At 39.1% G+C, this 24,150-nt stretch overlaps 1 protein-coding gene across 2 annotated transcripts in view; it reads left to right on the forward strand.

Moving 5' to 3' along the window:
• Window positions 1–23,551, forward strand: part of ENOX1 (ecto-NOX disulfide-thiol exchanger 1) — a 134,260-nt gene extending 110,709 nt beyond the window's left edge. The window contains exons 10-13 of one of the 2 annotated variants that reach the window (XM_088530933.1): window positions 2,726–2,782; window positions 17,269–17,371; window positions 19,305–19,390; window positions 22,596–23,551. In XM_088530933.1, the coding sequence (XP_088387059.1) occupies window positions 2,726–2,782; window positions 17,269–17,371; window positions 19,305–19,390; window positions 22,596–22,727 (378 nt within the window). In that variant the 3' untranslated portion in view covers window positions 22,728–23,551. The remainder of the gene's footprint in view (window positions 1–2,725; window positions 2,783–17,268; window positions 17,372–19,304; window positions 19,391–22,595) is intronic. The other variant, XM_088530934.1, reaches the window with a different exon arrangement.
• Window positions 23,552–24,150: the final 599 nt, after the last annotated feature.

Consider the following 24,150-nt stretch of genomic DNA (forward strand, 5'->3'; position numbering starts at 1 on the left):
AGAGGTTTCTAGATCGGATTTGCTCTATGGCCGCTGGCTTTGGTTAATGAGGAGCTTGTTCACGATGGCATGAGCCAACCCCAGATTGCAATCAACCCAGGTGCTACAAAGAAATGGAGCTCCCTAATGCAGGATTTTGTTCTGGTGGCTGTGCGTTTTCTCTAATCTCTTGTGTCCCCAAAGAACGTGCCCCGGTAAATTGATGCATCAGGGGCTTCTGTTTCCTTAGCCCTTTTCCTTTCCTTTCAGGTAGGCCCTTGGTTGTTACGGGCACTAGTTCAGTGTGTCGGCTCAGCATGCTCTCTGCTGGTAATATTGCACTCCCTATCAACCTGCAATGGAGCCTGCCGTGGGGGTAAGGCAAGTCCTGTTTTTCCAATATTGTATGTTTTCTGAGGTTTCTATGCCTCCATTTCATTATTTACGATGTGATGGAAGTGTACTTTCTACTTAAATTAAATGAAACAATATTGGAAAAAAAAAAAAAAAGGACTATTACCCCGTTAGTTTTCGGAATGGAGCTGGATTTTGTCCCCATGAGTTTTCCACCATTATCTCCATGGGTTCTTCTCCACCTCCTACCTCATTGGTCCTGGTGTAGATGTGGACGCTACCACCTTCCCTGAACTCTGCCATCCATTTCAGAGCATGTCTGGCAAAAGAGATAGAAGGATGGTAGCATCCCGTTCACGTTAGAACTAGATTATTGCTGCTTGCACTGGTGAGGTTGTGCCAGGGCAGTGATGCTGCGAAAAGGTAGCAGGGCGAAAGTCCAGTAGACCAATATAGGCTGGAGGCTGAGTCCAGGCTCCATCCCAACAAGCACAGGCTGATGGAGAAGTGGTATGTCACCAGCAGAACACGTGTGGAGCATTGCCCAAGGAGCCAGCAATCACCAAGGGGTAACTGCGTTTTATGAATCTGAAAAAGGAAAGGCAAAAGGGAAGCAATGAACAGAACTCCCTGAGCACTCAGGACATGGTGTTAACATGCAGAGCAGTTTTACACGCACAAGCCTGCTTTCCTAACCTCTTATTCAGGTGAGTAATCCAGCTAAACTCAACAGGACCACTCCTGTGAGGTGAATTTGGATAATGAAGAACTGGCAGAATTAGGAAACAGCTTTATCAGTGATGCCACTATGCAGGAGTACCTAACTTTGGTGCTTGGCTTTAAGTAGCCTTCTCGGGTTGTTCCTAATGGCCATCCTCACAGTGCAGCAGTTTTTCAAGCAAGATTATTTTTCAGTGCAGGAAAAACACGTAACATTCATTGAAAATGCATCACACTGCTTTAAATTGTAGCCTTTTCTAGGGTATTGAAAGATGAACATCAGTGAGTTGAACTGGGACAGCTGATGAGTTTGCAGTCCCCAGCTATCATTTGCACTGCTTCCTCAGAGACCGTCCCCCCACTTCCCTCACCATAAGGACCAATTTAACTGCTGGTGCAGCAGTTTCTGAACTGGTGTGGCTTACAGCCCTGCATATTAACGTATACAGAGATCATGCCCGACATACCATAAAGCTCAGCATGGAAACGGTGAGAATTTGATGATTCACAAGCAGTTTAGCTGTTGCTGTCACACAGCAGAAGGATGATGGTGGTAAGCCAGCCAGCCCTCCAAGGGTAATCAGCCAGCGCTTCTGACTTAGACACCTAAGCAAACCAGAATAGCGCTCATATTCTCCTGGATTTTTAGGATTGTTGTCATTCAGGATTACAGCTGTGTTATCAACAGTTAAATCGACCCTAGCTTCTTTGGCGAAAACAGATGGAAACAAAGGAATAGAGAAACTTCTGTAAGTTCTGTTTACTGTTCTCCATCACCTCCACCTCAAATATCTTCTCTGAGTTAAGATAGCATAAACACATGGCTCTTCCGAAATTCACCTAAAGGGTAAATGTCTTCATATGCTTCATATAAGCGCGTAAACCTCCATGGTTTACCAGCTCATGCCAGCTGCAGGGTCTCGTCCCTGCCATGCTTGCTCAATCACAGGATGAACAACTGCATGTTTCCATGTGGCGGAAGTCATGAGCTAGGACATTTCTTGAGTCTCTTGGTAATGATCTCCTACATTTCTCCAAGAAGTACTCCTGAATTTTCTCACGAAAGCTAATTTGCAGAGAAAAAAGGCTTTGCTTCAGCTCATGGATCTGAAGTTAACAGGCTTCTCAGTTCTTTCTACCAGTTAAACAAAAAAGATGTTCTTCTCTTCGCTTCCTTTTCCATCATACACACCAGCCATGACAGTTATTTAGATTCTTCCTCAGGAAGGAAACATACAATATCACTCTGGCATCTTAAACAACGCAAAATATATCATTCAAAAGTAATCATTAGCAAAACACTATTTAGCTAGTGGCAACTTGCAAATATTCCAAAGTTTGAATTAATAGCAGCAAGAATGGGAAATGAAATCATTTATTATTCTTGAGAGCCAATTCTGTACACTTTTTATGCCTTGAAACTACTTTCTAATCTTATTATTTCAAAAATAATGACCTAGTCTTATTATTTCCTTTTTTTTCCTAACCTATCAAGCCTTAAGTATGTTGGTTTCAAAATGGTTTGAACAAAAACTCATTAGAATTATATGCTCCATCTGTTTTTCTCATTGGAAGCTTTATAAAACGCTCCTTCAAATAAATCAAAGATAACTATGTGAAATGCTCGAGTAATGTACTTGTTTTGTTTTGTTTTGTTGCTTACTCTTTGCAGTTAAAAAGTGCCAAGGAATTAGCAGAAATCAATGGGCATGATGAATCTCAGGCAAATGTAGGTACATCTATATATGTATAGATTTAGAGATATATGTGCATGCTTATGTTCTTGAATTTAATATTTATGTCTTAGCGTTAAAGCTGATAGAATGGCTGAGTGACTTGCACATCAGGTTTGAAATGCCTGGTTTTGTTTTTTTTTTTCCTGAAGTCACAGGTTCAAATCCCAGCAAACTTCATTTCGAGGTAGATAGATAAATTGAGTTCCATGCAATTTACTTTGTGGGATTTATTTGGATGAGACTGTAACAACCAATGTCCTACTTGCTGTATGTGGGTGTTAAAGATGCCATGGAAACAACTGCAAGAGAAATGCTTTGCTTTAGTGTCCTGTCCAGCATTACTCAACCTACAAAGTTATACTGTTTGTCTCTATGGCTGCCACCTTGCAGCTGAGCAAGTTTGGCTATAATTCAGTTCTGTGTGAAGTGATTCATATATGTGTATAATTTGGAAACAGCTCATTTGCACCAAAGGGCTAAATTAATTCCTTGAATTATTACTTTGTCCAAAAAATTTTAAAGGACTTCTTGTTAAGGTCGTGTTTTGTAAAACTTACTGCCAATAAAAATGCTTCTATTATTCCTTTAATGATTGCAGTCAAAACAGCAATTTAAATAAGGTGAGAGGAAAAAAAGGGAAAAGTATCCTGCTATGCTTATAATCCAAAATATGCAGCTTTATGCTTTGTCATGGGCATATGAAAATTAAAATTGATTATACACAATGTTTTTGTCCTAGCTGAGAGAACTGATAGCAGCCTGAAAGCTAATATGTTTTACCATCTTTTCTAATCAACTTGAAGAGTTGTCTAATGGCACAGCCAGTTTTATTTTAAACCTGAGAGGGACTCTCAAATTTAGAAAACTGCTTTGCAGTGAGGAAAGGTTACCCTCTCTTTTTTTAATCCTTTCTTGAGCTTCATTCATTTTGTTCTAATTCCGCAGTGAAGTCGATAGAGCCTCCATGGCTCTCAGCATTCAGACAGGAGACATTCAATATTGCCTGATAGCCCCAACAACCCTGCAGCTGCAGCCTGTCAGCACGACATGTTGTTGGCCCTCTGAAAGATTTTGCAAACCAAAACAAAGAAGTATTTTCAATGATCTTGAAATGATCACATTGTTGCCTAAAAACTCTTCCTAGAACAGCTGATTGCAAGTTTTCTAAGGCAACTTAGAAACTTAAGACTTTCTCACCTTTCTCAGGGAACTTGGAAAATTTGCTTCCTCTCAAAAAATGTGGATGAAACAGTGTTTTTCAAGATACAAATATTTTAAATGAGAATTATCTAAATGCTTCACCTTTATCGTTCTCACTCTTCAGGATAAAACAGAAGGACTTAAAAGTTCTACTTTTATATAAAATAAAGGTCAAAACAGTATTATATACAACATATAAACTGTATACAGAGAGGACGTTTCAGAAGGTCATCGTCATGTGTAAAAATATTTCAGAATCATCTGTTAATTGTAAACTTTTCAAAATGTAAAGTTTTGTCCCAGTTTGCAGTTGTAGTAAGTGTTGAAACGCCTAAGTTTTCCATAGGATTTAAATTCTATTTTCTGCCCATGAAGCTCTGATATCAAATTAGACTCCTAAGAACAGAAGTCAATATTTGAGTTAATGGTGAAGAAGGAAGCTAGACAGCTGCAATTATCAAGTCACAGCTGCAGTCAGGTATTTAACAATTATGCCACCAGGAAATCAGAGGAGTTACAGCAGCACAAATGGAAATAGAGTACTAGTGGAAGAGCATTTACTACAGTAGTGAACTTTGTAAAATGGAAGTTAAGGCACCTTTTAAACAATTGTCATTTGTATTGAATATGTAGCAAGACACCTTGCAGATTCCTTCCACTCATCTATTCTCAGCAGACTTCATGGTTCTTGCCCTTGGCCAGTGTGTAAATCTGGAATGATCAAAGAAAAAAAAAAGGCTTGATTGGTCCTGCGTGGTTGTTAGTGAACTGTGATGCGTATAATGGGATTAGGACATATTTTTTTACAGTTGACAGGTTGAATTCAGAAAATGAAATACCTTTACATGCAGAGCAATAGTGGGAGGTGTTGGTAAGGAGAAATGACAATGTATGTCTCTACACTGAACTCAATCTAATCTTCACACTATGGTATATTTAGATTACTTGCTCTGCAGAAAATCAGGTTCCGAAAAACGATGGTATGAAAGTTTAGACACATTGCATATGGATAAGAAAGTCCATACTATAATCTTAAAATGATTATTTGCAGCAGTTATCAGGCTTTGTGAAGACACTGGTCTCTATCATCTTTTACGTTAAAAATTATTGTTTCTAAAATAAAACTTGGAAAAACTTGGCAATATTTTTCATAGCTAAAACATATATAGATGAAAATATATACTTGGCCTTATCTTAGCGTGGCTTTTACTTTTCTGTTATACCATCCTGAAAGATAACGTAGGAGCTGAGATTCCTTTGGAAACAGAAAAACATTGCTCCTGAAATGTGCCAATGTGTAAAACATGCAGATCTTGAGAGTTTTTCTCTCTCTCTCTTTTTTTTTTTTTTTGTCGGGAGAATTGAGCACATTTAATTACCACGCTCCCTGCCATGACAGTACACACTCAAAACTGTGGGAAAAAATGTAGAAATTTTAGTGTATTGCAGGTACATCAGTTATTTCCAGTAGCCAAAACCATCTTAGAAGGCTCTGTAAACTGTCATAAGGGTGTTTCATGTGTGACTTGCCAGGTACATGCGGTAGTATTTGTTGCAGTTTGCAACAAATTTGTTGCAGATTTGTGGCAGGAAAGCCACCATTAGGTTCATGTGCCCAAAATCCTGGCCTGGTATTAACAGACATTTCAGCACCCAGCACTGCCAGAGGTACTGTCACTGCATGCTCATTGCTTTCAGCACTAAGTTTTAGGAAAATACATCTTCTTGTTTCTAATCTGTGCCCCTGTTAATTTCCTCTTCATTGCTGAATATAATGCTATTGAATCCACACGTCTGTCTTAAATGAAGAAAAAACTAATGACCAATATACAATTCTAATTTCAGATATAATCCTCTTCCAGGATATGCTCAGTGTTTTGGGACTTGATTAGTCCCACCTTGAAAAAACAAATCTTGCTTAGGAGGCGTTTTCAGGTACAAAACATTTTACAGAGTAAAAAGCTTAAACACAGGCTTTGTGATTTAGCATATAAATGCAGTTTATTCGTATTCTTTTTTATATAAATTCAGTGTGTTTCTGTGGAGTCTCTTATGTAAATGGTAATTCCGTGTTTCATCGGGGACCTCCTTTTGCTCATTGCTAAGTTCAGCAAATTTAGGACACTGCCTGCAACTATTACCCTATACACATGCACATATTTTTGGTGAATATTTGAGGGGTGAGAAAGTCAGTCTACCCCTCTAATGGAGCAGGAAAGATTTTGAATCCAAGACTCAATTTAAAAGTTCTCGGTGATCTTCCAGGAGATTTCCAGGAGTTCCTATAAATAGAAGATAGCAAATAATCTCTGCCTTCGGGATAAGTACCATGAAACAATAGTCAAGAGTATCAGTCATCTAGATTCAGAACAAAGGAAGACATGGGGCATGGTCACCAAAGCTTTTTGGATGACCAGAGAATATTTGCAAGATAAAATCCTCTGTTGAAGTCAATACAATTCCCATCAACTCTAATTAAAGTCAGGAGTTCACCAAGGTATTGAGGGGTTACAGGCACCTATATTTCAGATGGAAAGAAGCGTTTTAGTGTTTTTTCCTTGGGCTTTTTACCATTTTTCTTTTCACCTTGAGTTTCATTGTTTGAACAAAGTAATTAATTTGACCTCATTTGTCCGTCTCCCTCCAGTTGGCATCTCCAGCAGCCTGGACACTATATATATATATATTTTTTTTTTTCTCCAGACATAGAATCAATAATATTAAGTAGGGATGAATTTTTCCATTTGAATGCTTGAAGCTATTATCAGGGCATTTCTCAAGTTCAACCAAGCATCTTACATTTGATGTTGATCCTTCCTTTAATTTTCCCCCTTCGTTTCTGCTTTTCAAGTAATTACTAAAGGATCCCTAACTCTGAGGAGGAGTATACCCAGGGTGAAATATTTGAAATATTTCACTAAATTGCTCACCTCATGCAATGCTGAAAGCAATCTTATTTCTTACTACACCTTAGTCTTCTTTTCTCACATGCTATCAGTTAATCCCTGATGATCTTTACCAGAGACAAGTGAAGACAGCTCCTAAATAAGGCTCATATTTGAGATCAGCCAGCCAGAGACTTAAACGATGAAACTCTCCTGGTTTTTGGAGAATTCTGTAATTCCACCAGGCTCCCCAGGACTCGATTCTTCTTCTTCACTGCACAAATCTTTAATGGAAGCACCCAAAGGTGCCTGCTGTGAATATCCCATGTATACCAGTATACATGCTGGTTCCTATCTTCCAAAGGATGGGGCTGCTTCATGCTATTTATGTGACTGCCTCACACTGAGCCAGGTGAGATTAAAAGACTTTAAGCACATGCAGAAAAGTGGAAGGTGGTATCAAGTCCTGCATGACTCGTCCCAATGTTTCAGGATTCCAAGACAAAAGTTGGTCATCTTTAATGACAGAGAATTCCAAGAAAGTGATAAACTGATTGCTGGCGTTTTTGCTTTCTTTTTTTAAGGTTTACTCTTCAAAGAACAGCACAGGCTCCAGATACAAATGCCTATAAAGGACTTTGGGAGAATTTGGGTCCAACAGTTACAGGCCAGAAAAGACTCTGTCAAGAACCTGCTTACATCAGGAAATTGTTTCAATTTCTTCTATATTTGATTTTCCCAGTTGCCTAGGGTTTGTGTGCTGTGAATCTCAGTCTCAACAGGCAGGAACGAGTCTTAACTGAGATCCTCGATGCATGCAGGAGCATTTCTGGAGCATGTTAGAGTGAGTGGGTGCTGCAAAAACTGAAGTGATGACAGCTGAGTGCATTTAAAGGGAATGAGGAGAGGGTGCTGGCAGCCTTCCTGTGCCCAAGAGCATAGGGGTTACAGCCCTGAAAGAGGGCACAAGAAGTTCTGGTTTGATTTTCTCTTCCTCCTGAGAAGGTTCAGAGACATATTCCCTGTTCCCGTGACAGTGGCTACATCCTCTCTTCTACCCTTCTCTTGTAATTGCTCCACTTTCAAAAATTGTGTTTACTCCACTAATTCAGTTAACAGTACAGATAACAGTACAGTTTGTTCTCTTGTCTCAATAGAACAAACAAGAGTGAATACAGAGGAGTGGCCAAGCCTCTTGCTCCTCCCCACTTCCCTTTCTCCCTTCTGGACCTTTATTTGGAGCCCTCCCACCACTTATTTCTTCTTGTATTCCTCAACTTAGGGCATGTGGAGTAGGATAAATTAAAGCAGCTATGAGTGCTTGCAGATCAGCAGCTTTCCTATTTACCACTGCAGGAATGAGGAATGACCACCTCTTGAATTCAATACTGTGAAAAATAACAAGAGCTTAAGTGGCTGTTTAAGACCATGTTATCAAAGAGTGTGATCGACCTTCTTACATATTGATAGATCAGGTCCCCCCTAGGTTTCTCCTTCATGGGCTCCTTGATTCAGTATGTTGGAGGATAGCAGTGCAGAGTCATTAGCACAGTGTAGACCTCTCTCCTGACACAATCATGGTTTCTACAATTTCAGCTATGATCTAAACCCTATGGGGCACAAAGTAACACAGCAGACTGAGGTATGTTCTGTCATGGGTTGTGTTACCTGAAGTCCATTTCAGCTTTAGCAAAAAAAAAATTTGTTTGTGTGGAGCAAGAAATCACACTGCCTGCCAGCAAGAAATCACACAGCTTGCCTTGTCCCTAGTTGAAAGTGTCAAGAGTGGCACAGTAGCTTGTATTTTTATTGAAGTGAATTCCTTTAGTACTCAGGAGGAGAAAAGAGAACACAGAGACGCAATGATAAACCCTTTCAGCCACCTACTCATGACAAATCACAGAAGTTTTTTGACTTTATATTTCAAGAGCTCTGCAGGAAGATAGTTCTGCAATTCCCAGAGCTATCTGGCATCTTAATAATACCTGATAATTATACTCAACCATTCATTCCAAAGCATTTTCCTCAGTGTATGTATATTGAATATATATATTTGTGTGTGTGTGTGTGTATAGGAGGCATCTCATCATCTCTAGTAAGGAATAACATTTGGTTTCATACTTTCGTGCTTAACCCACACCAGCACTTGGACTCCTTAGCAGCTGCCCAAGGGATGGAGGATGTCTCCATTTCAGCTACAAGCCTATTACTGCAGTAATAGTGTGCGGTTCACACACCACATTCACACACCATTCAACATGCTGAAGCCCTTCATGGAATATGAGGCAAAAAGTGACTGATGTGAGAAAAGAACTTAGATATCCCTGAGAGAAACTCAAAAGAGTTTATCACTCTAATCTGGATCTTGGAGATCCGAGAGAATGATAGCTCCAAAATGTTTGTTTCAAGTACTTCTCATAAGTATGTACATAGAGATGCCTATGAATATGGAGGTTGCCCAGAGTTTTCAGGTAACTAAAATTAATACATTTCAAAGTCCAAATCCTTGCTAAAAACTTAAAAAATCATTCATCCTCATAAAACAGTGAAGTTTTTTTTCTCTAATTACTTGCTTTAATGTCATGAAAGAAGTTTTAAAACAATTCTACATGTCCTACGTGTCCTAGAATTGCCTTTTTTCTTCTTCTTTTTAACTTTTATTTTACAAATCCATTGCTTAGAGGAGATAGCTGGAGTAATTTGTGCTAAATAACTTTCAAAACAGCTTTCATGAGTCCTTGCTCTGCGGGCACAACTTACCCTCTTCCACGAGGATTTCAGTAGGGTTCTAAGGAAGGCAGGCGGTGCTCTCATTCAGCCAACCATTGGTTTGTTGCGGAGTGTGCAAAATGACAATTACTTTTTCCTCTGAAAAACAACCACCTTCACATCACATAAAACATCTGTGTTAAGTCATCAGGAACCTATACATAAATCCAGCTTTAGAAAACGAAGCAACCTAACCACAGTTTTAAAAATAAGCATGAAGTAACATTCATATTAGTCATCCCTATTTTGCATATGCACATTCTCATAAAATAGATGTGCTCAAATACAATGAGAACAATATAAAAAGAGAGTTTCAATGAGAAAAGCATTTTCACATTATTGCTAGTTGCCTAAACTCAGCAGGTGAAAGTTATAATAGTAAAAGCTTTGTAATGAAAAAGCATCTTGCTGGCAAATGGATTGGAAAAATAGGATGTCAAGAGCACCGTAATACAATTAATCTTCACTCCTGAAAACATTTCTATCATGTGGGATAAATCAGACAAACTAATTTTAGATACATAGGGGTGTATTTTGAAGTGTTTCGTTTGCAAGGTCTTGTATTTACTCTTCTATTTTTTTCTTCATTGTTGCTCCTATAATTGTAATGCCAGTTAATTTTTCAAGCCAGTTGTCAACTGTTTATTTGTTAATACCAGTGCACTCTTAAATTTACAGTCATGGTATGATTTTCTATACTAGTGTATCTTAAAAGTGGTTACAGTGTATTGTGGCTGACAAACTCCACAGGGGTTTCTTGCACAGCACAAAATAAGTTATTGAACAAGTTTAAGCTTGATCTGAGTGAAAGGGTGACACCTAATCTATAGGCTTTCTAATGATAAACCAGTCAGTATCAACAAGTGTTATGATACTCACCAGTAGCATAATATATTGCAAGCATATACTTCTGAATCACTAGTTAGATAGAAGAAAGATAGGAATTCTCTGAGACCTTGGGGAAAAAATATTGAAAACCAAGTTTGTTTGTTTTTTGATGATTTGTGTGACCTATTGCTTGCCACCGCTTGTGTTATGGGCTGCCACGTGTGATGGCTCTGATTCTGGGTGGATAGTTGGATGTTTTAGATGAATTGGATTCATTCCTTGTATGCTTTATGCAGTGGTATAATTTGTTAGTCCAAAATGCGTTATCCCAGCGCCATAGAGTCCAATAAGCTTCTCTACATGTAGACAGCCTGTCATCTGGCCCTCCTCCAGATACCTGGCAAGATCACCTAACCTAGTGTCAGCCACTTCATTGAAATCAGTTCTTAGGCTGTGGTGAAGCAGGATTATGTGCAATACAAGAATTCTAGGAAATAGTTCTTTTTATAACATGGGGCCAAATCAGTTGCTAGGTTTTACTGCAGCAGCAAAAGCATTATATTTATTAAAGCATATGAGTAATTTTCTAGTAATTGAAATATTATCGGTGGAGTAGCCAATAGAGAGCCTAAAACAGTTATTGTATGCCTTGTTGAACAAAAAGATGGTGTTTTGGGGGAATTTTGAGTTACTTTCAGAGGTCAGCCTTCCAGATTGCTACACATCACATAACATTACAATGCCATAATAGCCAGTAAAGGAGAACAAGCTCCCTTAGAGGAAGACTTAGAGTCATTTGAGCCAGAACCAAGAATTAACACTATCAAGAGCTGCTGAACCTGGCAGCCTGATGACAGAGGTGAGGTGCTGCAGCTCCAAGCCACCAGGTCCAACCCGTAGAAAGGCTAAGCATGTGTTCCCCATAGCCACACACAGAAACACACACATACAACACACACATGTGGATACACAGGGTTGGCCAAAAAGATCAATACAGCTCCTCCAGTGTAGTTTAACTCAAGCTGAATAATTTTATATTTACCATGAGATATACACAAGGACAGCAGCCCATTTTCAACAAACGGGCTCCTGAAACTGTAAAACTTGACCTGTAGCTCAGCCTCTTGTGTCCCCATAAATTCAAGAGACTTGATGTACAATAAAACTATTGAAAAGAATTCATTGGAAATTAAATTGGATTCCATTGAGCTTAAAAGAGCAAGACTAAATTTTCACATGTGGGTATGAAATACAGTTAAGCAAAAATCAACAAAATAACCACAGCTATGCCAGATTTAAAGAGTTGTCCGTGTAAAACAAACAAAAACCCACTATCTTCATATTATAGGACAGTTTCTCCTTGCATGTCTGCCAATAAGAAGAATTTGGGTAATCAGCTCTAAAACCTAAGCATGATTTCTTCATACTCAGGGAAGGTACTTGTTTGACTTTTAAGAGTTTATGGACTGAGAATTTGGTATGATGTGTATATGGTTCTTTTTTTATCAAAACCTTAAAATTATCTTTTCTTTTCAAGCTTACAGCATCTCTCTGGCCTGCTGCTAATAGTCTGCAAGCTTCTTGTTTGTGTTTTCAGATGTATAGCTTTTCTCCTCCTACTCATCTCTCTCAGAAATCCCCTAGTTGATAAGGAAGTTTGTTGTATTCATTACAGCTGAAAACTTTCGATAGTTGCTTTATCATATTCCTGCTGGGTTCAACATCTAGCCTACCTTCCTGCTACTGTTGTAATTACATTGGACAATTGGTTTTGTACATAAAGCACAGATATCAAAATGTTCTTTAAACTCTTCTAAACACTGGATTTTTTTATTATTTTTTTTACTTGATCTTTCACAAAGAGTAGTATTCTTACCTCCTGCTACATAGTCCTGCAGAATCCCGATACCACAACAAAGGGAGCAAGGTCTTTGAAGATGATCTATAAGCAGTCATCATCCTTCCTAGGTTTAAAGGTAATTATGAAAAAAAAAAAACAGAAAAGGAATATCTAGGTAGTTTAGGGAGTCTTTTTTAGCTCTGTAGATATTTGTCATTCACATCCCAGTCACTTCCTGAGTGTCTTTAATGTCATCTTATACTCTGTTTCTCAAGCAGAGACTTGAACAATGGGTGAAGTGGAATCACACTCTTGCAGATGGGTTTTCCACGTAAAGTTCCAGTTTCCAAGTTCAAACTCTGCTCAGCTCTTGGCTAGTGTTTATAGGGAATGGCAAGTCCTCACTCCTCCCATTTTCAGGAATGCTGCCTAGCAGATGCATTCAGAATCCCAGAAGTGTTGGGAGCTAAGAAACATTTCTGCCAAAAACAGGAGCCCTGGACAAGAGTAGACATTTTATATGTTGCCTGCCCTCTTTGTACTGTTGCAAGACTAGTGTTTGTGTGATGGCTGGCATGAGAACATAGTAGGCAATGTCATACTTTCCCATAAAAGAAACTAATGAAGGACTGAAAGACCCAAGTCAGCAGAAAAATCCAGAGCTTTCTTATCTGCTAAAGCCTTGAACCACAGAACTAGCCTTCTGTTCTCACTCTACCCAGTAGAATTTTGTGTAGGGTCTCACAACCTGTCTTCTGATCTTGAGGACTTCTGTGTCCTCCTCTAGCAATGCAGCTCTCTCAGGAGTCATGCTCACATCTACCGCATCCACTGCACCATCACAGCATGAAACCCAGCTGCTCTGTAGCGGACCAGCAACACCAGCCACCTTTTGGAGCACACCATGTTGTTCCACCTTACTGTGCCTCTGTATTTGCTTCCAAAAGAAGACGAGATACGTCAGTTGATGATGCAAACCCAGCTTTTGTTCCAGTTTACATCCAGGCCATGGCTTGGGTATAGATTCATGTGTGGGAAATGCCATGCACATCTGTCCACAGTGTAAACACAACCATTATCTGTGTGTCAGCCTTAGTGTTTGAAATCTGCCTGTGGAAAAGAACAGTCTGTGTGAAAAAAATCATTATTGTACTGATCTTTCTTTACCAGCAAGGACTCCTGAAACTTTACCAGAAAATTCTCCTTCTGTTGATATTCCCCTATCCAGTTCAAAGGCCCTGAAAAAAAAAGAGCCTTGAACCAAAGTGCTGACTCCAGGGGATACTGGAGAATCAGGGCAATTGTCAGACCTATGAGGGAAATTCTTGTTTTTTTCATCAGCTGTCAAAGAATGGAAGTGCTTGTTTATAGGGAAAAGCTCCAAGCTAGCAATGGCAAGAGTGCACAGAACGGTTGCATCCATGTTGAGCGGCTCTGAAGCTGTCATCAAGGCACACCTCCATGTTCCCTGATACCTGACGTAATTTGTGAACAGTTAGTAGGGCCAGGTCCCTAATGGTCTCCAGGTGCAATTTAGCCTGGATTAAGCCTTCCATATACGGTTTTCAGTTCTTGCAAGGTCATTTCACTTCTAATGAATACTGGTTTTGCACATGCTCAGCTGTGCTCTTGTTCTTTAATGTGGTAACTGACAGATGGTAGCAAGATATTTCTTTTATAATGAAACCTGTTAAAGGATGCTGCTTAGGGCCTCAGAAAATAGTACATTTGCCAAATAGAAGATGGTCTCTAGGAAAGAAAAAGAAAGAAAAAGGTGATATTATAATGCAGTGTATCTTAAGTCATTTTCCTCAGTCACCTGGTGATTATTATCTTTTACTTGTGTCAGAGAAGTGACCTAACTGTTTGCTTCCATTCAGAGCTTTTTTTTCCTATTAACTAATACCTCTTTCACCCTTATATTCTTAAAAAGTCTTGCTTCTGTTAATTGTAATAGTGCCTCTAAAAATGTGCAAATTAACAGCAGGAGAACAAGCTGTAGAGCTTTTTTTAGACACAGATATGCCCATTTCTCTTAAATCATTGTTAATTCCTGTCAACATTGCTATTGAATCCTTTGTTTGACCACTCACAGCTGGCCTGGATTTTCTCATGGCCCGTGCAAGCTTGTTTTGGCAGCTGAATACATCAGAATTGTCTAATTTGTCATCTTGTGAGAGGCTAGCAGTCTTGGATGACAGAAATGTCCTCTTTTCAACCCTTCAAAAGCCTGCAACCTCCCATTTTTGCTGAGTAGCTGCCTTTGCCGCTCTTATTTTCTTCAAGATTCCCTATAACCAATTTTTTACTGCTTTATTCTTCACACCAACCTACAACTAAGGAAGACTTGGTGTGACTTCCTTTAGCATCCATTTACACTGTCCTATAAATCATACAAAATGTTCTGCACAGGCTCAAATCTATCCATTAGCTGAGAATCCATCTGTTCGTTGCTTCCAATGGGAATATAGTTTCTTTCTCTGCATCACTGCTTGACAAAACTTCTAATCCCATCTGAAACTACTAGTGTGTTGTGTTTGGGGTCTGTTATATCAAATACTCATCTCTCTCTTCTCTCCTTCTCCTCTCAGGAAATGTTATTTTTAGACTGCTTTTCTATCTCCAACAGAGTCAAAAGTTACATCTTGACCTGTACAAGCTTTGGTGCCATATGTTCCTCAGCTCTTCTGCTCTAGTATCCAGAAATTTGCCATCCAGCTCAGTTATTCTGGTCCATGACCCCCTTACCATTATTTCCCCTATGGAAAAAAAATCATTTGAATTTGAATTCATCTGAAATTTATTTGAACATTTTATATGTATGTGTATATGTCTGTGTGTGTATATGTTTTCTGTCACGGTTTTGTTTCCCTGTTCTTGGTTGTCATGGCCAGCAGCAGATGAATGTATGCCTTAGCCTTTGGTTGTATCAGGAGAGGAACTGACAGAACTAGATAACTTAGAGCACCTATTTCTACTGGTATAATGTGCCTTGCTCATTACAGAATTACAGGATTGTTAGTGTCAAGGTGATTTTCCTGACAGAGAGCTGAGGCACACTGTTATTTTAAGAGTGCATCTCCATGGCTCTCAAACTTCAGGCTCTCCCCGACATGTGAGTGTCTAAATTCATGCTATAAAATTCCTTTTTTAGCCAGTGAGGAAAATGAAATAGGCACCTCTACCGGGTAATTTATTTCATCATGAAGTAAATAATCAAAATATGTCACTCTAAAATTGACAATTTCTTTTCTATTAACTGAAAGGCAGCATAGGGTGAGCATCTCTGACATACACAGCTACACACAGATGGCTGCATCTGTCGAGGAGACATGGCTCAGTTGTCCACTACAGTGGCAGCATTCCTGAGGTGATTCAATGCATCTTACTCCCATTTCACTGTGGGCTAAGGTCAGTCGAGTCTCTTGTTTGCTGGGGGCTCAGGATACACACACCCAGATGCACACACAGACTCTTAGCTGACACATGGCAACTTATTCCACTTCACAGCGTGCGGGAACATTTGAACCCACGGAGCATCTGAGCCATCAGGCGCTGCGGATCGGGCAGCTGCTCTGTGGAGGCAGCCTATAAAGAGCACAGAGAACATCACCAGGGTAGAGGAGGGACAGGTTAAATTGAGAGAAAGGAATTTCCTCACTCTTTGCCATTCTCAGAGTGCAAAGTCCAATTCATCTCTAGAGAGACCCATTTGCCACGTTTTAGGTCTTTTTTTTTTAGTATGCATTATTTGCACCTCCAGAAATCTGCACACATTCAAGTCTAAAGTCTCTCCTTCACTGACAGAGAAGTTTTCCAAGAATTGTGGAACAAGGTAAAATCCCAACTGCGTGTTCTACATTGGCCCCATCGTTACATCAAAGGCACCAAATGGTGCAAATCTGCCTGCATTTAAAGCAACTGGGTACTGTGCCCCTTCCAGCTGAGTACAACATCCCTGGTCTCCCATAGCCAGCACTGCAGCAACATTCCCACTCAGCCACACTCCACACCACCATATCTCTAGCCCCATGCTCTCTACCTCCCAGGTTTTGCAAGGATCTGCTGAGCATTTCACAGAGCAGATGCAGCAGCATGAGTCACTGCCTCACCAAGGAATGAGTTCCTATCAGTTGCTCCATGGAAACAGCTCATGTATATGCTCGGATATTGTGTGATGCACTTTGAGGCTGCTAACATGCCTCTGAAATAGAGATAATTTGTTTACTTGACATGGGCCCAAGAGAAGAGCACTCCGTCACACAACTGCTGGCTACTTCTGATGAAGCACCTAGCATGGGAGAGCTCGGCTGGGCTCAGGCTACCGGGCTCAGGCAGCAGAAAGGGAGCTGAGAGGTGGGAACCTCGACTCACTTCTCCCTAAGGCTGACTCCTCTTAACTCTCAAAACAAGGTGACTGCAAGCAACCCACCGGCTAGCAATGCCTCCTGATATACGCTGGTTCCCAAATGTGCCTGTTTGGGACAAGAACCTGCACCGTGGCAAGTACTGGTATAATGGCGTAAATGATTATGCTCTAGTAGCTGGAAACATTGCTGTTGACTCTTGAATTTACTCTTATCACTGTAACTGAATGTTTTAAGCCACATTCTCTAGAGGCAGTCTATGTTTACAGCTTTAATAGCTAGAAAACTGGAGTTTTCTGACCATTCCTAGACGTTATGGCACATTTTTCAGGCCATTCAAATGAAGAAGCTCTAGCAACAAAGTTAGTACTTACCCCCTAGAAGAAAATTCTCTTTCACCAGCTCTTGGGGAAAAAGTGTTTCCAAAAATGTGTTAATATTCTGCAAACAAATCAATTATTTATAATTGTCTTGTCTTTAGATGTAAATTAAAGTAATGATCTTTTTTACAGAGTTGAAAGGAAGCAGAGAGGTTTAACTCAAGTAAATGAAATCTACATGAGCATCTGTTTTCTTTTTAAACTTTGTAGGAAGTCAATGTATTGACGGTAGCATTGGTCAACCAAGACAGAGAAAAAAATTCCGAGAAACGAAGCCCTGGTCTAAAATCAGAGAAAGAGGCACTATTAATAGGTAAGATTACCAAAAAGAAGTTTGTTGACAACTACCGTTTAGGAACTTTTTGTTTTGCATATGTTTTTGTGTGCATCCTTACTTTAATAAAAGAAAAAAGAAAAAAAAGATTTTTAATTTTCATCTAGACCTAGAATCGTTTTCAGTAAGAGAAATCCTAAATACAAGTGAACTTCTCTTGGCTAAAAAATCTACAGACTGTAACAAAAGAATTTGGGATATGAAGAAAAAATCAGGATCTACATTTAGACTTGTATGAAAACTGTATTTACACTGAAATTTAATAGGTTCGAACTGTATAACTTGGCATCTGATCATCAGTGAAAATACTGAAGGATTGAGGGGTGGCAACTATATTGGCAAACTTTCAAACAAAATGTGTATAGTGGAAGCATTAACAAGCCAGATTTATGCTTTCGACATTAGATGAGGGAATTAGCAGTATGCATACCACAAAGGCTGCCACATCATCTACCTAAAATAAAACCTTTAAAATAAATTCTTCAAGAGTGCCACTTTTTCTTTACATTATAGGAAAGAATTATCTTTGAACATCCTGAACTGGAAAGTTTTAGGCACATAGACTGCAAATGCAATGCCACTGGCAATGTGTGATTTGAATACAAATTGGATTTCTAATCAGACCATCCAAGTGTGATGGTCTTGGCTTCTGCGTCAAGAGCACTCGTGTGTGTGCCTGTGGTCGCACAGATCATGGGGAAGGCAATGGCTGCTGGGATTTGCCACGGTATAAAGTTAAACACGTGATTTCTGCCTTTGCAGGGTCATAAGTTTGTAAATGCTGTTGGAAAAACGAGGGTGGAAAGAAGATGTACTTTGCAAAGCTGATCTAAAATTAGTTTAATTTTGCTTATCATTTTCAACCATTGCCAGTATACGGGAAAAACTGAAATCCAAGATTATCCTAATTCATTCAGCATCAAGAATGCTGTATGGCCTGCAGTACACAAGATACAGTGACCCATTTTTGTCATTTGTAAGCATTTTTAATCCTGGTGTTTACGCTTTAAATATAAGGAACTTCCCCTAGGGTGGTTCAGTTAAGTAAACCATCCAAAGAGAGTTGAAAATATTTGCTCTGATTCTTACAGTTCAACTCTCCCCAAACAGCAAGTACCACACATGTCATTTTCTATTCCCACTGTTTATTTGAAAAAGGATAAATCGGAGATTGCTTTTAATAGTAATTCCAATACCCCCGATCCTGTTTGTTTTGGTCATCACTATTTTGCTGTCTGTTGATTTTCACTGCAGAAAAAAATCTTCAGACTTTGATCCTGTCTCCTCTCAGACCAGTTTTATTCCCATACCTTTTATATGAACCTGTAAATAACAGTGGAGACAGGCATAACTGTCTGTCTTTTAAGGAAAAATAAATAAGTAAATATGTCAGAAAGGATTCGTGCTTTCTTCAGCAGCAGTTGGAGTAATATGTATTAAACACTTCCCACAACGTGCATCAGTGTAATTACTAGAAGAATTTGAGGGAGTGAGTTTTCTGACACAATTATATGAAACATTTTCAAAACAGAGCATCCACTGAAGGGGAAAAAAGCAATAATTTTACCATTACAATATCCACAATTTTATATTGGTAAATCAAGCATAAAATTGGTAGTTGAAATGCTTCCAGCAAGTCTTTGTTTAGAAATTCCTTTATTCATCAGTATATTATCTTGGTCACTTACTTGCTAACTGCTGTCATTCCTGAAGATGAGCTATTGTGTTTACTGCGTTATTATGACTATATTAAAAATGTGCCATTTTCTTATGTTTATTGGGTTGTGTAAGAAAATTAAGAAACATAATTCATACTGAAAAACCTGCAAGAACAAACAATTCAGAATTATTTTGCTTATTTTAATGATATGTCTGAGGTAATTTCAGTACTGTGCTTTTTTTTTTAATACAGGTATCATATCCACATTTCTTCATGTCCACCCTTTTGGAGCCAACATAGAATATCTTTGGTCTTATATGCAGCAGTTGGACTCTAGGGTAAAAAAATTTAATCAAAATCTGTTTTCTCTATAGAAATATTGTATTATTCTTTACTGCAGGTTAAACTCTTCTCGAGTTTTCATTAGGAAGATAATGGGATATGGGGCTTGGGGGTTTGCAGTCTTTATTCATTCACAAATTACAATACCTACACTTGTGTTGAAGTCCTTCACTTTGCATTGCTGAGATATTAATTGTGGCAAAGAAGAGTTTTAAAAGGCAAAGATTGGCAGCTGATTTTATGACACGTGACCCTGAAACACAGCTGATAAGAAAGAAAGCAGAACAAGAGGGAGGAGAAGCTATCGCCACTGAATGATGGAGAGTTTTAAGAGAGTATTCCTCTTCTAAAAGTTGTTGGTCATGAGACAAACTGAATATGTGAACACTCATGAACATGAACCACAAAAAATGCCCTTCATCTTCACAGAGAAGCTGGGAGGCCTGATAAGGAAATTGGCTGACCTATTGCTAAAATCAGAGAAGCTGAGGCCAATACACACGTGAGACCAACACATTGCGGTGCTCAAAGTATTTCCTAATCACCATACAGTTCATACAGTCTGTCATCAATAAGTACCATTAGGACAGAATTCTTTAGACTCACTTTCAATATCTACTGTAGGATGAATCAAGTCCCAAAACCCCTCTTTTCTCTCCACTGAAAATAAAGAAAATGAGAATCACCACCATGAAAGAGACACCTTTGATCAGGTGAATGCTACTTTAAATGCTAAACAATAGCTCTACAAAGACAATTAGAGTATAAATGTCACTCTGATTAAATATTTCATTGATTGCTATATGATGGCCTACTTTATATAGTCTGGGTCAAATCCCACAGCCCTTTATGCAGGTAGATCTCCTTGTCTGAACGGGAGCTACTTAACAGGTTCTGCTAAACCACAGCTGTGATCCACCATACACATCTGCCAGTATTTCTCCTGCACACAGGGATGACAGTGCTTGCCCAGATCTTCTTGCGATATGAAGTCAGGATGCTGCTGTTTGTGCACCTGTACTCAGAAGCAAGTGGTACTCCAGGTGGCTGGTTAGACCCAGCTCTACTCACCTTGGTAATATTTGGCTCCTGAATACTGCCTCTAGCCTTTCCAATCATAGCCAAGATAACCTCCAGCTGCTTTGATGGACAGATTCATGCCGCTGAAGGAGGCAGAGGAGATCATTAGATGGAAAGCCATTGGAAATAACAGAAATTGATGGAGGAGAGAGGATGAAGGATGAACCTCTTTGTGCTTGCCTCTGTGTATGACAGCTCAGATTTGCAAGTGCTTCACAGCCCACTGCTAAACACAAGGAGAGGGTAGTAAGGAAAGGTGTGAAGCTTTGGAATTTAATTTTTTTAAAAAAAAATCTACTGATAATTCTAGAGCTCTTAACATCTGGACCTGCAGCACTTCCTCTTTTGCCTCGTTATTCTCTGTCTCAGCAACGTAATGTATCTTCCTTCATCCCGACACCAGCTCCTGCAGCAACCAATCTAGCAAATCTCTGTCATCCTTCAAGTCCTTCCTTAACCCACAGTCTTTTGGCTAAGTTTCAACTGCTTCTCCCTCTCACTGGCTGCTCCTCTTCTGCAAACATTTTAAGTGCTGTCTCCTTGGACTACAGCCCTGCTTCTCATTGCTTCTGTGCACTGAGCTCTGCCTTATCCCCCTTCAGTGCAGCAGTCCCTCCGTGTGTGTATCTGTGGGCTCTGGCCTTGATTTTCTACTCGTGAGAGCAGCCTGTTGACTTCAGTGATGTTGCCAGGGTCAGATCCTTACCATGTAAATGCAGTCTCCATGGATGGGGCCTTGTCTCATGCCCTCTGAGGTGTCCAGTGACCTTGCCGTGTAGCTACCACTTTGCCTACCTGCTGCGTAATAAATCTGTGCAGCAGAATTGACCTCACGGCTTTGTTTTGGAAGCAAATGCTGTCACAACAAATTGCTGTCTAATAGTGTAATCCTGAGATGTAATCTCAGAGATTAATTTCAATTATTTTCCATGGTTAGCCTGTCATTCCTCACCTAAACAGGAGTAATAAGGTCAGCATACCTGTGTGGGCTGAGGGCTCGTTGTAGAGCTCAGATTCATTGCCTAGAGGTAACCAGTTATCAGTTACTGTCATGAGAGCATATAAAAGATGGACTTGATTATTTTGGAGTTCCAGATTGACTGCCTCCAACACTGATTTTTAGTGCCACCTTTAACAAATTATTTAATTTTTCTGCCTCACTAACCTCTATAGGAAAATAAAAGGTGACAGTTATTTCCTCACCTCCCTTGGGTGGAATAAGGTGTAATTAGCATACTTTATGTTTATACACTGCTTTGAAAATGAGACTCGCCACTATGAAAGTGTCTTACTAATATGAATACGCAAAAATGTCATCATCGCCATGAAGCTGATCAAGCCACAGAGATATCTGGGGCAGCAGCAGCAGAGATTTCTTTACAACATTTCGCATGACCATTAGTTTAGAATAAGTAGCTGCAGAATCAGAATGGTTCATTTTCCACAGCCATTCATTTCTTGGCTACCAGAAAGATTATCTTTGTGAAAGTGTTTTCTGCAGTAAGAACAGATTTTTCAATAGGAATGTGACCAGGCGTTAAGGTGTTGAGGCCATTGGAAAATACTCTGAGTCATGCTGAGTCAGGATCATCACTGATGAGTTATCTAGGGCTACTGAACTGGGACAAACTGGGGCAAGATGACTCCACTTAGTCCATGAGTAAAGAAATTGAGCTGATTAAAATGAAGTCATTTTTTTTTTCCAAAAGGAAAACTGATAGAGCTAGAGGTAGAAAGATTTAAGAGTTCATAGAAGGAGAAGGAAGAATAAGGCCCAATTCGCTTCCTTGTCCACATAAGTATACCTAAAACCATAGGTCTTAGATGGATTTCACACAAACATTATGTGACAGCAACCCTAAAATAACAGTATCTCCCTGCTATTGTCGTTATTTACAGTGGGATTCTGCTTACAAAAACAGAATTATTCCTGCAAGGAATTTACACTTGCTTTGGCATTTCAAAAGACAGGTGTCAGGCTAAGGCTAAAAATATTAATAATGAAAAACTTTGTTTTCGTCTTCTCTGGATTTTTTTTTTCTTATTTCTATTCTCTGTGTTTTCTCTTCCCAGTCTCCAGGGCAGTTTCTCACTTTATTTTTAACTTTTTCTCTTTCCTAGATCTCTGCAAATGAGATAGAAATGCTTTTGATGAGACTGCCACGCATGTTTAAACAAGAATTCACTGGTGTAGGAGCAACACTGGAAAAGCGGTGGAAGTTTTGTGCCTTTGAAGGAATTAAAACTATCTGACTGTGACTAGTAATGAAGCTATGCAGAATAAGAATTCCTAGAGCATGGCAGGGTTACAAAGTATTAAAGTAAGAAATTTGGGTTTTGGCACATAGTAGTATGTTTTCAAAGTTATCCGAGCCTAATTTTAGTTACATTTGTGACGTTCTCTTGTGAGTGGAAATGTAGTTGTGCACCAGTTCCTAAAATAAAATATTTTTTTTTAAAAAAAGTTTCAAAATGTGACGGATCTGTTTCCTATGAAAACTGAAGAAAGATGCCACAGTCATAATGATTTCAAAATACTACATGTCCTACATCTGAGAAAAGCTCATTGAGCAAACAGTTAAGGAGAAAGATTGCCCAGTTATGGTCGCTATATTACAGCGATGTAAATGTAATATGTAGTAGAGCTCATTAAATTACGTTACTGAAAGTTCTTTCCATTTAGTAAGAAAATTAAGTAATTTTACCGTGAGGAAAAGCATACCAAAAGAAAACTTGAAGATGTGTCTGAAGTTGTTGTATTTTGTAAATTAAGTTATATGCTGTACCAGGGATTTTTGCCTTATTGAAAGAGGCCTGAAAATGTGATTGGAGTCCTCAAGAATGCTTTATCAAGAATATTATTTTTCTAATGTAACTATTCTCCATTACAAGTTCTTTTAACATGGATTGCATATCAATTTTCATAAACATGTAAATAAGGAGGAAACCAGTGTTACTGTATTGTATTTGGTATGTAACATTCAGGTTTATGCATCAAAATAAATATTCAGTTGCATTACTGTTACAAATTTTATAGCAGATATATTAATTTTTATCAATAAATATGACTTCTACCATATTGTTTGTAAGTTTTTCTTCTGATGTTTTTGAATTTTTATCAATTCAACAAGAGTCTCCTGGTGTTTGTCTTTCTGCTACCTGAGCTGTTAATTGCAAATGTCTTGGCTAAATTGATTGGGAATCAAAAAAACATGCTGCAATTTTAGCTAGAATGAAAAGAATCACAGTTATTGCTGGAGGAAGCACCAGCATGATGCTTTGTTGAAGGGGACATATTTCATTTGTTTTTTTTTTCAGACAAGGAGCCAGGCTGAAAGCAAAGCACCTTTAAATTTCTCATTTACAGTGTTGTGTTGGGTCACCACAATGCATCTAATCAGTTATTCCTTTTAACTCCTGGCTAATGCTTCTGGCCTTTGGCCAGACAAGGAATGGAACAGGGCACTTTCAGTGGTGGCCCTTAAATGAACAAGATGAAAGGTAGGACCATTTTCCTCATTATCATTTGGGATTTACTGTCAAACCCACAGTACTCCAATGCCCTTATAGGAGCTAGAAAAAGTCCAGAAAAAGCGTGTTTTGTATAAACCAAGCTGGAAGAACGTGGAAGGCATCTCAGCTCCCAGAGCATCCCTTTGAAGAAACACATCAGCAC

This window comes from Tinamus guttatus, unplaced genomic scaffold (genome assembly GCF_059628265.1).
Source record: "Tinamus guttatus ecotype Peru unplaced genomic scaffold, ASM5962826v1 Tinamus_guttatus_pri_ptg000394l, whole genome shotgun sequence".
Taxonomy (NCBI): Eukaryota; Metazoa; Chordata; class Aves; order Tinamiformes; family Tinamidae; genus Tinamus; species Tinamus guttatus.